This window comes from Lygodium microphyllum, chromosome 13 (genome assembly GCF_053477565.2).
Source record: "Lygodium microphyllum isolate KBCC chromosome 13, Lygodium_microphyllum_v1.1.10, whole genome shotgun sequence".
Taxonomy (NCBI): Eukaryota; Viridiplantae; Streptophyta; class Polypodiopsida; order Schizaeales; family Lygodiaceae; genus Lygodium; species Lygodium microphyllum.
Window position 1 is genome coordinate 130,229,651 of NC_141147.1, and position 13,969 is coordinate 130,243,619.

At 42.0% G+C, this 13,969-nt stretch overlaps 1 protein-coding gene across 3 annotated transcripts in view; it reads right to left on the reverse strand.

The window, feature by feature from the left end:
- Positions 1-13,684, reverse strand: part of LOC148027206 (uncharacterized) — a 79,208-nt gene extending 65,524 nt beyond the window's left edge. For all 3 annotated transcript variants that reach the window (XM_087691746.1, XM_087691747.1, XM_087691745.1), the window contains exon 1: positions 13,407-13,684. In XM_087691746.1, coding sequence (XP_087547872.1) covers positions 13,407-13,448 — 42 coding nt within the window. In that variant the 5' untranslated portion in view covers positions 13,449-13,684. The remainder of the gene's footprint in view (positions 1-13,406) is intronic.
- Between the last annotated feature and the right edge of the window lie 285 nt (positions 13,685-13,969).

Genomic DNA, 13,969 nt, shown 5'->3' on the forward strand with positions numbered 1-13,969 from the left:
CTAACATTACTATACATGGAGTTATACATATTACTAGCCATAACCGAATACATTGGGCCTTGCACACCACACATTGATTGTTTCATAAGGAGTTGTGTCATATAGCATTGAAACTAGTGCCACCACCAAAGTACCTTGGCTGCCCCATCATTGCATGTATGCCCTGTTGTCCAAAAAACATTGGATTGACACTTTCAAGTTGGCCTTGCATATGCATCAATTAAACATGGCATACTCTATACTGTCCGCAATAGAGCTCCCCAAGCACCTATGAAGTGAGGTTGTTCAATGTTACCACATTAGTGTATATCTTCAACCGATGTCCAACTGCAGCGATCCCTCAAAAGACCCCTTGGAGGCATTCTTTGGCACTCGACCTCTCATTTTGCACCTCAAAGTCTTTGGGTGTCATACTTACATGTATTCTTTGGTACTCGACCTCTCATTTTGCACTTCAAAGTCTTTGGATATCATGCTTACATGCATACCCCTGATGATCACATACGAAAGCTCTAGCCCTGAGTTAATCTCTTGATTTTTGTAGAATACTCCTTCGAGGCGAAAGCCTATCATTGGTGTTTGACACACAAACGCTACCTTGCTACATTTCAAGATCCATTCCGAGTATGACACACTCTCCAGCTCATAACCTCTACCATGATCCCAAAGATACGAGAGTTCAAGGTTCAGTATTCACTGCATAGTGTGTTTATAGCATGCCCATCCAAGAAACTGTAGGGTTCCTTCCTTGTGACTCTCTCAAGCATGTGCTTGGTGTACCATCATGGATAATTGTCTCTCTTTGTTGCTACGTTAACCTTTTGTAAATCACACACACTCCAATCTTTCCATTCTTCTTCAAGACAATTACTATGAGTGATACCCACTCCGTGTGCTTAATATCATAAATGAATCTAGCAATCAAAAGCTTGTTTATTTTCTCCTTCACTACATGAGCATTCTTTGGATTTATTGTGTATGGTCTTTGTTTGACGATTACTGTCACGTTGGGGGTCATAAGAATGTTGTGAGTCATAATATTTAGGTCAATTCCTTTTAGCTCTTCTAAGAACCAAGCGAATACATACGCACTGTATATTCAATAGTCATTCACTTTATTATTCATTGTGTTCATTGTCTCCGAGTTACCCTAACCCTAGCTGTATTCTATGTTTATCAGTCTATGCTTTGTCACACAATTGGTTTTGTGTTTTTTGTGTTCAGAGCAGCCCTTAACTTCAGTTGCTCAAGTTTCAAGACTGCTGAATTCTATTGGTCATGGGCTGCATCACCTTCTTTTGGTGCCAAGTAAGATCTTCAAGATAAAGCATCTAGCTTCCCTTAGTGGTGGCTAGGACTATAGATAATGACAAAGTCAAATTTGGATAGAAAACCACTCCATCTTGCTTGGCGATAATTCAAGACGCAAGAAGTCATTAAATATTCCAAATTCTTGTGATCCATATAGATAGTGATCTTATGAGGAGCACCTTCAAATACGTGTTGCCAAGTCTCCAAGGAGTCCACAATAGCTAGAAGTTCTTTATTATGAATTTCATAGTTGATTTCTACAACAAAGAATTTTCTCAAGTGGAAAGCTACTGGATGAACTCGATTGTCATCACCAATCTAAGTGTAAAATCTAAGGCATGTATCTCCATAATAAAGAGCTTCAATGGACCTGCATGGATGAGAATGGATGCTAAGGTGAAGACTTGCTTTAATCTTTGAAAAGCTTGTTCAGCCTTTTGATTCTATACAAACTTGCCCTTTCCAGTTAGGTTGGTTAGAGGGACAGCAATATCACAGTAATCCTTAATAAAGATTCGATAAAAATTTACAAATCCCAAAAAGCATTGAACATCTTGCATAAATTAAGGAGTCTCCCATCCTAGAATAGTTTGTCCCTTCTTAGGGTCAATAGAAATTCCCTTCTCAAAAATGATTTACCCCAAAAACTCAATTTCAATTTAATAGAAAGAACACTTTTCCAACTTTGCATACAAGCCTACTTCCCGCAATCTATTTAACACTATTTTGAAGTGATACTCTTGCTCCTCTTGGTTCTTGGAAAAGATCAAGATGTCATCCAAATAGATCACAACAAAGTCATCCAAGCATTCTTGAAAAATATCATTCATCATATGTTGAAAAGCTACTGGAGTATTCGTAAGGCCAAATTGCATGACAACATATTCAAAATGCCCATACCTTGTACAAAAAGTAGCCTTCCATTCATCACCTTCCTTTATCCTGACAAGATTGTAAGTGCCAAGAAGATCTATCTTGGTAAAGACTTTGGCTTTCCCAAGTGGTTCAAGGAGTTCTGGAATCAAGGAAAGAGTGTAGCGATTCTTAATAGTAATCTTATTGAGACCTTTATAATCCACATGCATATGGAGAGATCCATCTTTTTTCTTGACAAATAGAATTGAAGCACCTGCTGAAGATTTTGAATGACATATGAATCCATTGACAAAATTCTCATCAATATATTTCCTAAGCTCTACCAATTCATCTTGATGAGGCAAAAAGGAGGTTGAGCTCCTTGTACATCTATTGCACAATCATAAGGTCAGTGTTCTAGTAGCATATTTGTCCATGAAGCAATCTGTGGCTCCAGAGTCTAGCAAGCTTGTCCATCTATCTGCCTTCTCTCTAGGTAAATCTTTATTAGTAACATAAAGCTAAACATTGGATTTGCAAATAGAATGAGACTTTTTTTGGGTTATTAAAGCTTTGTCCGGCCACATGGTCTCTACTGAGACTAGACGTCGACATGTCCCAACAATGATAAAGTAATGGCGCCATAAATTCTCATCCTTGCTTTGTTAGAACAACATTTAGCTATGTGTCCCAATTCTCCACAATATATGCATAATCCATTAATGCGCCACTTTTGCTTTTCTTGAGTTATCAATGGCTTGAATCACACCATATCAACTCAGTCTTCTTGGGCAGTTGGGACTTTAAATGTCTTCATTATGCTTGAATTCAAAGCCGCTCCTCAACGTCTTTCTTGTCTTCTCTCAACCATGCGGTTGTCACATTCAATTGCTTGAGAGAGAAATTCACTAAGTGTATGCACCTTTGGCATACCGAGCAAAAGATCTTTAACATCATCTTTTAATTCCCGATGGAATTGACTAATAAAATAATTCTCATGCCATGTTAAATCGCATGTAAGTTGCCGAAATTCTTATACATAGACCGAGGTGGGTCTCAACCCTTGCCGTAGATTTCTAATTTTTCTTTCAACTACTCTTGCTCTGTAGACTTCTCCAAATGTGGCAAAGAAATATTGTACGAAGACCCCAAGATTATATAGCAATGGGGATTTCTTCTCAAGCAAGGGGACAAACCAAGAGAGATTGCATTTCAGTGCATTTTCTCCTCCAGTCGGCATTTTATGTGCATTTCCCGGGGCAGTTTCTGCATTCTTCAACCTGCCTCACCTAGCGGACATTGTCCACCCTTTCCGGGATTTTTCTGAGCATTCCTGGCATTTTTACCAGCATTAAATGCTGGTCGAACATATTTATGGCCTCAAATTTCAGGTCGGCCAGTTTTTGGGTTTTTTGGCTATTTATAGCCATTTCCCACTTGGCAGTCAGTTGTATTACTATCTTCCCTCCTTCTTTGGCAGGTGCACACTCCGACTCCGTCATCTTCCTCCGTCTTTGGTGCTGCCGTCATCATCAGCCTGATCTGGTGCCCTCACTGATGCTTCGGGCTGCGTGCAGGGACTGATCAGTCCATTTCAGTGTATTCAGCATTCATTTCAGTCAGTGCAGATTTTCTTCCTTCATTTTCTGCTTTCTCTCTCTTTCCCTCTGTATTCGTGTTTCTTCTTCCGTTGCGAACTCTCACATGGTATCATCGCCTAACTGAGAGCACAGAGGAAAGCTTCCATTGCAGAGGAGGACACCATCAAGTGCAGCCTTTCTTCCCTCCTTTCCAGCCCTTGGCGGTGCTGTCCAGGCTGAAACGCAGCCTTCCATACCTGCGTTTTGTTGTTCTGCAGCATCAGGGTGAGTAGGCGATAGTTTTCTAGGTGTTTGCAGCCTGCGTTTGCATCAAACGCAGCCAACAGGAGGTGGTCAACATCAACAGAGGAGAAGGCGCCATCATCTGGAGGATAGGCGAAAGTTTTTTTCTCCAGGCGGCAGCATTTTCTCTCTCCTCTTGCAGGCGATAGCATCTTCTGGGTCTTTTCTGACATAGGCGGCTCCATCTTGACTATCTGTTGGTTGCAGATTGTTTGGTGATTGCAGATATATACAAAGATGTCTTATCACCAGTTCTTTGCTGATTCAGAGGATGAGGTCTCTATTCCTTCCTCTGAGAGACGAAGAGACTTTCGTGCTAGTTCATGCGACGACCGGAGGTCACCTAGCCCATTTGACCGAGATCCCTCTATTCCCCGTTCTCTCCATGTTTCACAAAAGGCTCGTTCTGCTAGCCTTCATATGCCTTCCATGGCACCCTCTATACAGGTGCCCATACTTCCTTCTTTGCCCAAAGAAGACCGGCTTGATGGTTCCAACTATTCGCTTTGGTCGTGTAAGGTGGAGTGTATCCTTGATACCTTCGTTCTTTGGGAGTTTTTTACCCACCCTATTTCCCGTCCAGTGGAGGATCCCACCGTTGGATCATCGATGGATCATGTGGCCTTATGGGATCGGCTCAACTCACGAGCTCGATCTTTCCTCTTTATGAGCTTACAGGATTCTGTCCTAGTGCATGTGCGCAAGTTGCGGAAAGCAGTGGAAGTGTGGACAAAGCTTGCTTCTTTGTACCATCAGAAGACTTTTGCCCATCGGATTACTCTCGAGAAGAAATTACGGATGCTCGTTGTTGATAATTCTTCTTCCATGAAGGATCATATCAATAGGTTGGCGGACATGATGGATGAACTTGCGTCCCTTGACAGGATGATCTCTTCCGAGCATATGGCCATGATTCTTTTGACTCAACTGTCATCTCCCCGTTTTGATGTCTTCTACACCAGCCTTCTTACATCGAGGACACGTGAGAAGCTTCTATGGGAGGAGCTTGCCCCGCTTGTTTTGGAGCATGACGAGCGCGCCAAAGAGGTAGCCAGTGGATCCACCTCATGTTTGTCATGCCTTGTCATCTCCTGCCTGTGAGCCTCAGTCTAAGTCAGACGAGGACTTTGAGAGCTCTGACTTGTCTATCACTTGTTTTGACGAAGGAGGTAGCTCATTTTAGAGCACTCAGTTTATTGCATTTCAGTGCATTTTCTTCTCCAGTCGGGATTTTATGTGCATTTCCCGGGGCAATTTCTGCATTCTTCAGCCTGCCTCACCGACTGGACATTGTCCACCCTTTCCGGGATTTTTCTAAGAATTCATGGCCTTTTTACCAGCATTAAATGCTGGTTGGACATATTTATGGCCTCAAATTTCAGGTCGGCCAGTTTTTGGGTTTTTTGGCTATTTATAGCCATTTCCCACTTGGCAGTCAGTTGTATTATTATCTTCCCTCCTTCTTTGGCAGGTGCACACTCCGACTCCGTCATCTTCCTCCGTCTTTGGTACTGCCATCATCATCAGCCTGATCTGGTTCCCTCACTGACGCTTCGGGCTGCGTGCAAGGACTGATCAGTCCATTTCAGTTGTATTCAGCATTCATTTCAGTCAGTGCAGATTTTCTTCCTTCATTTTCTGCTTTCTCTCTCTCTCCCTCTGTGTTCGTGTTTCTTCTTCCATTGCGCACTCTCACAAGTCCGACATTCCTCCTATGCATTGCATGCTTTCATCATCTTTGTACTAGAGCGCTTGGGCAAGTGAAGAATTTCCCCACGAGGGACACTATCCAAGTGGCACCTATTGCATGAGCATTCTTCAGCATGTAGCATTCCATCTCCACCTCACTCTTCTCTTCTTCCCCTTTTTCAGCCTGAGAGGGGGTGTTGAGAAACCCTTCACATGCAGTTTGCGTTCTGCGTTTTGCGTTTGGGTTTCACAGTGGACAATCCCAAAAAGGGGTTGGGCGCCCACAGTGGGGCGCCACCCTAGACAGCTGATGCTCTCCTTCCGCACATCACCCTAGATAGCTAACGCCCTCCCTCTGAGCACCACCCTAGACAGTCTCTTGCCTATTTATACGCTACCTCTGTCACTCATTCTATGCGGCTAATTCATTCAATCCGTCACCTCTTCTCTCCAGCCCCTCCACTGCCCTCACACCCCTTCAAGAGGACATTGCGGTTCGTGGTTCGTGGCTGTCTTCATCATCTTCCTTGTACTATGGCACCCTTGTTCCCTTGTATCACATTCACTCCATGATTCAAAACTTCATCATTCCATTCATCAAAGTTTCTTCTCTTCTCTTCTCTTCTCAATGTTTGCCAAGTTCACTCCGTGTTCCTCCCCATAAACCCTACTCTCTCCCTAGTACGTCATCTTTCAACAAGAGTCAGTATCAAAAAGTGCTACCTCCACACCTATTGCAGGCATTGCATCAGCCATGGCATCAACGCCACATGTTGCACGTAGACAAAGCACACTTGATGCTAGTTGGGATCCCAAGAAGAAGAAAGAGGTGGATACATCAGTGGCACGTTTTTTTATCATGACCACATTCAATTTCGTGCAACCAGACCAGAGTATTTTAAATTGATGTGCAAGAAGATTAGTGAGTATGGTCCTTCGTATGTACCTCCATCATCAAAGACCTTACGCACCACTTTGCTCAACAAGGAAAAGCGCCTTGTTAAGAAAGCAGCAGTAACTACAAAGAGCATTGCACTAAAAATGGAGTTTCCTTGATTGTTGATGGTTGGAGTGATACATGCAAGTGATCCATTCATGGTATGGTTGCTTATGCTCATGGGAAAATGTATTTCATATCCTTATATGATACATCGGGGACAAGAAAGTCAGCAGATGTACTTACAACAAAGTGGATTACAGGTATTGAGCTTATTGGCCTAGAGCATGTTGTGGGATTTGTTGCAAATGGAGAGCCCGCAAATAGGGCAACAGGTGCTTTTATCCAAGGATATTATCCACATATCACAGTTTCATATTGTATGGCTCATTGCTTGAATAACCTACTATAAGGATACCGGTAACCTGTCATGGATTACACCTGTCATAAAGCAAAAAGCTCAAAGGTTAGCTTTGTTTTGAATCACCAGTTTCTTCGCCATCAATTCTCTTTGCGGTCAAAGAAGACACTTTTAAAATACTCTAATACCAGATTTGCCTTTAACTTCTTGATGCTAAACAGATTAAAAGAATGCAATGGTGCTTTGAGGCAATTATTTCTTAGTGATGAGTTCACCTCATCAACATTGGCAAATACTCCTACAAGTATCTTATGCTTGGAGAAAGCAAATAACTCCACTGTTTGGGATGATATAAAGCGGATAGATGCTATGTGATCACCTATTGTGCATTTATTGAGGGTTATGGATGCTATGCAACCTTGCATTGGCAAGATATATGAGGCTGTGGATAGGCTGAATAAAAAGCTACAAAAGTTGGCACCAAATGATGAGGCATATGAGAAGATACGCCATTTAATCATGACGAGGTGGAACTTCTATAGCTCACCCATGCATGCAACTGCATTTGTTGTGGATAATGAGTTCCAGGGCAAGGGTCAAGAGAATGACATTGAGGTTGTGGATACATTGAGACTTATATTGTCTCATCTAGTGCCTGATTGTGGCACTAGACGAAATATCAAAGACTAGCTTTCATGTTATAGGACCTTTCGGGATTCTTTTGGTTATGGGGATGCACAGGAGGATCACTATAAGATTGGGGCAGCTTTGTGATGGGAGGACTATGGTTCAGTTGGTCCTAAGTTGCAGCAACTAGTCATCCATATTTTGAGTCAGTCAGTTAGTTTCACTTGTTTGGACCAATTGTGGAGTATATACACTCACATTACTTCAAAGAAGAGGAACCGTCTTGGTGTGGAGAGGGCAAACGATCTAGTATTTGTTAGTGCTAATTTGAGGATGTTATATAACTGCATGACAACAAAGCCCAATCCATTCACAGAGTGGGAGATGCAGCAAGAAGAGGAGACACATGCTAATGTTGAGGGAAATGCAACAGTTCATGGTACACATGATGATGAGACTGGCACTTCAGGAGTAGCTAGAGCAACCTTAGATCATGATAATGATCTTTGATTTAGTTTACTTATCATGAGTCTCATGATACATGACACATGTACATTGTATATGATATTATGATCATTGATGACAGTGTGACACTTGGAAAATTGTGCCATGCCGACATTATATTTGTACTTGCAATCTTACAGTTGCCCTTTGTGAGAGATGGAGAGGATTGAAGCTCAACTGAGAGTGGAGTAGATAGTGTGGAGAGTGAAACACGACACCCAATGCAATAGACTGAAAGTGTAAGATGAAAGTACAAGATACAAGCCTTAAACCTTAGGGTTGTAAGAGGGTGTCACCCAAAGTATGTGCAACACGATAAGTACCCGTAAATGTGTAACATAGGCACATAAAATAAAGAGAATAAATTTAGGGAAAAAAACCTCTCGTACGAAGAGTAAAAAGTGCCCCAGTCTCATGTTGATCACACCGACACTCCTCTGTGAGCATAGGCGTGAGGAGTGACGTGAATCATAATCACCAACCCAATCAGAATCACTGTTAGCATGTAAGTGCAGTGGTCCCCCCTTGGCATAAAGTAATCCAAGAGATCTAGTACCTTGCAAGTAATGGAAAACACGCTTGAGAACTTGCCAATGTGACATGCGTGGCTGATGCATATATCTGCTCAGGGCTGAAACTCCAACCTGTATGTCCGGCCTAGTGTTGCATAGGTAGATAAGGCATCCAACTGCTGGAGCGTATGTGTGTGTATCAAACAAATCACTGTCATCATGCAATGACAGCTTCAATCCAGGTTCCATTGGTGTACGGACTAGCTTGCAATCTTGTAAGCCAAATCTCTCAAGGAGTTTACCAATGTATCTTGACTATGATAAACCGATACCTCTAGCATCATATATAAACTGAATACCCAAGTAACAATGCAAAGATCCCAAGTCTAACATCTCAAAAGTTTGCTGCAAATTTTATTTAAATGCCGAAATCTGATCAGCATGTGCCCCTGTAAGCAAAAGGTCATCAACATATAGACAAATGATCAACATGGATCCCCCCTCTTTAAATACATAAAGAGTAGACTTTGATGAGCTGTTTATAAACCCTTGGCTGAGTAAGAAGGCATCAATCTTTGCATACCAAGATCTAGGAGCTTGTTTCAAGCCATAGAAAGCCTTTTTCAGCTTGCAAACCAAGTGTTCAGATCCCTCAACTGCAAAACCAATGGGCTGCTGTACATATACTTTTTCATGAAGTTCCCCATGTAAAAATGCAATCTTTATATCTAACTAATGCACAATCCATCCATAATGGGCAGCCAAAGCAACCATAGACCTAATGGTAGTTATGCGGGAGGTAGGAGCAAACGTCTCCTCATAGTCAATGCCTTTCTTCTGTGCATAGCCCTTGGCTACAAGTTTGGCTTTATATTTGTCAATGGATCCATCAGCATTCCTTTTCAGCTTGTAGACCCATTTTGTTCCAATGGCTTTATTCCCAACAGGCAAAGACACTAAATTCCATGTTTGATTCTTACTGATGGAATCAAACTCAGATTGCATTGAAAACCAACCAATGCACATTATGTTGTGCATCCTCAAAACATTCAGGCTCCTCACATCATCAACTGTATTTGCTGCCATAACAAACTCCATGGAATGCGCAGTATCATACATACAAGCTTGTCTTCTAGTACGACCAACCATGGGAGCATCTAAATGGCTATCTTTCATAGTTTGTAAATACCATCTAGGCATTTGTCTTGCCTCCTGACTGTGCACAAGCTCTTGCTGAATTTCAGATTCAACACTTTGTTGAATATCCAAATCAACCAATGCCTGATTTTTTGCATTTTCCAAAGGAGCAGCTGGCTGAACATTGAGTTCACTTACTGAAACTCCAACTGAATCACCAAATGAAATGGGCAACAGCCCTTCAAATACATTACTAGCAGCCTAATATGTGTCAAAACCAGCAAGGGATAATTTTGATTTTTCATCGAAAAGTGCATCCCTACTGACAAATACCTTTTTAGAGACAGGATCATATAGTCTGTATCCTTTGCTCTCACTACTGTACCCCACAAAAATGCATTTGACAACCTTGTTATCCAACTTTTTTTAAAGTACCTTAGGAATGTGTGCATATGCAAGGCACCCAAAAGTATGAAAGTGCCCAACAGAAGGTTTCCGGTTGTTCCAAGCCTCAAAAGGCGTAATATTCTTTAATGCTTTGGTGGGGCATCTATTCAAAACATGGCAAGCACACATAACGGCTTCCATCCAAAAACTATATAGCAAGCTCTTTGCTTTCAGCATACATCTGGCCATTTCCATAAGTGACCGATTCTTCCTCTTTGCAAACCCATTCTATTGTGGAGTATAAGCAGTAGTGAATTGATGAACAATGCCTTTCTGCTTCAAAAAAGAATTCAACATAGAGGACATATATTCCCCCCTCGGTCCGAACGGAGAGTCTTTACCCTACAGCCATACTAGTTCTCAACAAGTGCTACAAAAGCCAAAAATGCATCATACACTTCTAACTTTTTCACTAAAGAATAGACTCAACAAAAGCGAATAAAGTCATCAATAGAAGTCACAAAATAATAACATCCACCCAATGACTTTGTTTGCATAGGGCCACATACATCTGAGTGCACTAACTGTAACTTGGCTGTGGCTCTAAAAGCAACATCACGAGGAAACGAAAACCAATGCATTTTTCCCAAAATACATCCCTCACACAAGTGCTCAGGAGGTCTCTCCAAGAGAGGTAATCCATCTAGCATCCGGATACACTGTAAAAGTATCAAGCTACCATAGTTTAGATGCCCCATGTGAGCATGCCATAACTCCATCTGTAATATAGCAGGAGTAACTCCTCACATTCGGTCTGCAGCTTCTTCACAAGAAGCCTAGCAGAGCAATGTCCTAGCTGGACCAACCTGGAAATCTCAAAATTTCCAGAAATTACAGCAAATAGCCTGCTGCAATTAGTAAATTGAAGTACGTTGTCAAAACTATCTATAATGCACGCAATCCAAGGTGCATTCAATACTCAGCAATACGGTAGAAGCAAAAGCCCCAAAAAATTTTGCCCCAAATGCTCAAAAACAGTCTATTTCAGACTGCAACTGCTCTGCATGTACCAATGTCTTCACAAAACCCAAAAGCCCAAAAATTCGTGACTTCTGTGCCTGCCGGGGCAAAAGCCCCTTTTCCAGAGATGAATCTGGAATAAAAAAGTAATAATTTTTTTCTCCAAAAAAAAATACCTCTGAAACCACACGAGCTGGTGGTGGGCGGAGGTTCAGGCACAAGTCAAAGATTCAGCCGCAAGTCAGAGGGCACAAGAGAAGTACATGCAAAGGCGTTGCTAGCCACAGGCGAGTGGCAAGCGCGCGTAGGGGCGGAGCACAAAGGGTCCAAGTGGAGGGCATCGGCGACACTGCATGCAAGCGCAGCACTAGACATAGGCGGAGCATTGGCGACTTCAATACTGGCGCAAGCGACGCAAGTGACAAGCCAAACGGGTGGCGTAGGTTGAAGACGAGCGGCCCTACTGGAGCTAGAACAACAAGGGTGGCACATAGACCAAGGGCGTAGGGAGACGGACTAGCAGCGCTGTTGGTGGGCTGGCGGCACTGCTAGCACTGTGTGTCTTGGCTGGCGGTTCGGGCAATGTTCAGACTTACACAGAGCTTGATATCATGCTGCCTAGCAGGGCAAACTAGCTAGTGGCTCTGTTAGAGATGGTGGAGCTGTTGACAACAGCAGAGAAGCTGGCGACGATGGCTCTCGGATCAACCGAGTTGTGGTTGAGCTCTCATACAAAATGTGAGAGGTGGAGAGGATCGAAGCTTACCTAAGAGTGGAGTAGACAGTGTGGAGAGTAAACAGACTGAAAAAGTGTAAGATGAAAGTACAAGGTACAACCCTATCTTACAGAGAGTGAAAAATGCCCCAGTGTCCTATTAATCACCGACACTCCTCTATGAGCGTAGGCGTGAATGAAACCCAACACCCTTTGGGCTATTTTGGCATGCTGCATTTTGCTTCAATCTAGAGATTAGACTTTATATTTGTAGTCTTTTTTGGGGCAATGAGCATGTTCTTTCAAAGATTAGACTTCATATTTGTAATCTTTTAAGTTTTTTGGCAATGGAACTATGGGCATGTTCTTTCAGCTTAGGCTTTAAAGTTTAGTTCATTGTTCATCGTTTTATCATTTATAGCATATGTATTATGCATTTTATAATTGAATAACTTAACCCTTGAGCCTTGTAAGTTGTAATTCAATTTTTAATGAGTAGTTTTAGAATGATGCATGATATCTTTAAAGTTAAAACTTAAAATGATTTGTCCTTGTGGATTATATACCTTGGTTTTAACACTCCACATGAATTATGAGTGAAAAAAAAAATTCATGAATTTTAATTTTTTAAATGCCGTTTCCATTCCCACGTCCCTATTCCCTAGGTTTGGCATCCTCGTCCCTATCACCATTCCCCATTCCCATTCCCTGTTTCGTGTTTCTATGGGTGAAAGTCTTGCTAAACAAGATAAAGAAGCAATGTTGGACTTGATAAGAGCATTCCGCAATTGGAGCACAGCTCCTTGGCCACTTAAACTTTTACAAACTACTACTCTCCCATTGAAGCATTAATCCATGATCAACCCATGTAAATGAAGGCTTTGAGTTGATACTCCTTTTTCAACTGGAATTGCTTGCTTCTGACAATTGAACACCCCGACCACTTCTACTTCCTTTCTAAAGTCTCATGATCTAGAATGTTGAGAAGTGAATGAATTATTTGCACAAAATGTCAAAGTCAACAGGTGGGGGTGGGCGGCACCAAAGTTAAGGGATTTATGAGTTTTTGATGCTCTTAGATAGCTAAGCAAGAATCAGTTGCATTTTTGTATAGAGCTGTTAGGCTAGCATCAGATTGCTATATTTTGTTGACCTACTCATTTGCCTTAGTGAGACCCAAAAATGTCTACCTGGACTTGAAAGTAGTGACTTGAAAGTAGTGATCCTGTACCGGAACCATGAGCTTAGCTGGGAAAGTTTTGGTTCACTTTGACTTAATGGAAAGAATCCAGAGAGCCCCAATTGAAGCCATCTATGACTAGTCATTCAGTTCCACTACAGTAAAGGGTCACGATCCACTGAGTGGAGAACTTGAAGACTCCCTTGGGACATAAGCCAAACATTTATGGTATAAGACTGTATCATACAGACGGGATTTTTGGAGGAAACGAAAGCCAAAGCAGCATACCATGGTGTTCTCCCGAATCTGCTTCTGAGCGTCGTAAGCCATGGCGGTGGCTGGATAAGGGCCTGTTTCTCGCCTTTTGGATTTGCAGCAAATGAATGTTAGCACGTCAGGTTGTTGGACCTACACGAGCTCGTCAATGGGGAGTTCAATTTTTTCGTTCTTGGTACTGCACTCATATCGATCTTCTGTGGGGAGTGGCTTCTTTGTAAGTTGGCACGTCTTAACATCCCTCCTACGGGCCCTCTGTATCGCTAGAACAAAGTGCAATGTTCGCTAACAGCAGAGGTCTAATGTAAAATGAATTATAAAAATCGCCAAAAAATTTTAAATTTTCAAGACAAAAGTGTAAAACTTTGAGCTATACGAAATTTTTAGTTATAAAACAGTAAATATGTGCAATTTGTTCCAATATCCCTTAAAAACCCTTGTTTCAAGTTTCTTGCATTTACGGTCAAAAATTGTGTAAGTAAAATGGACCCATGAGCTCTTGTACACTACCATGCAGCACCTTGCTCTCATTGTGAGCAATGTTGCATTGCGAGTGGAGTGAAGTTGTAACTTGC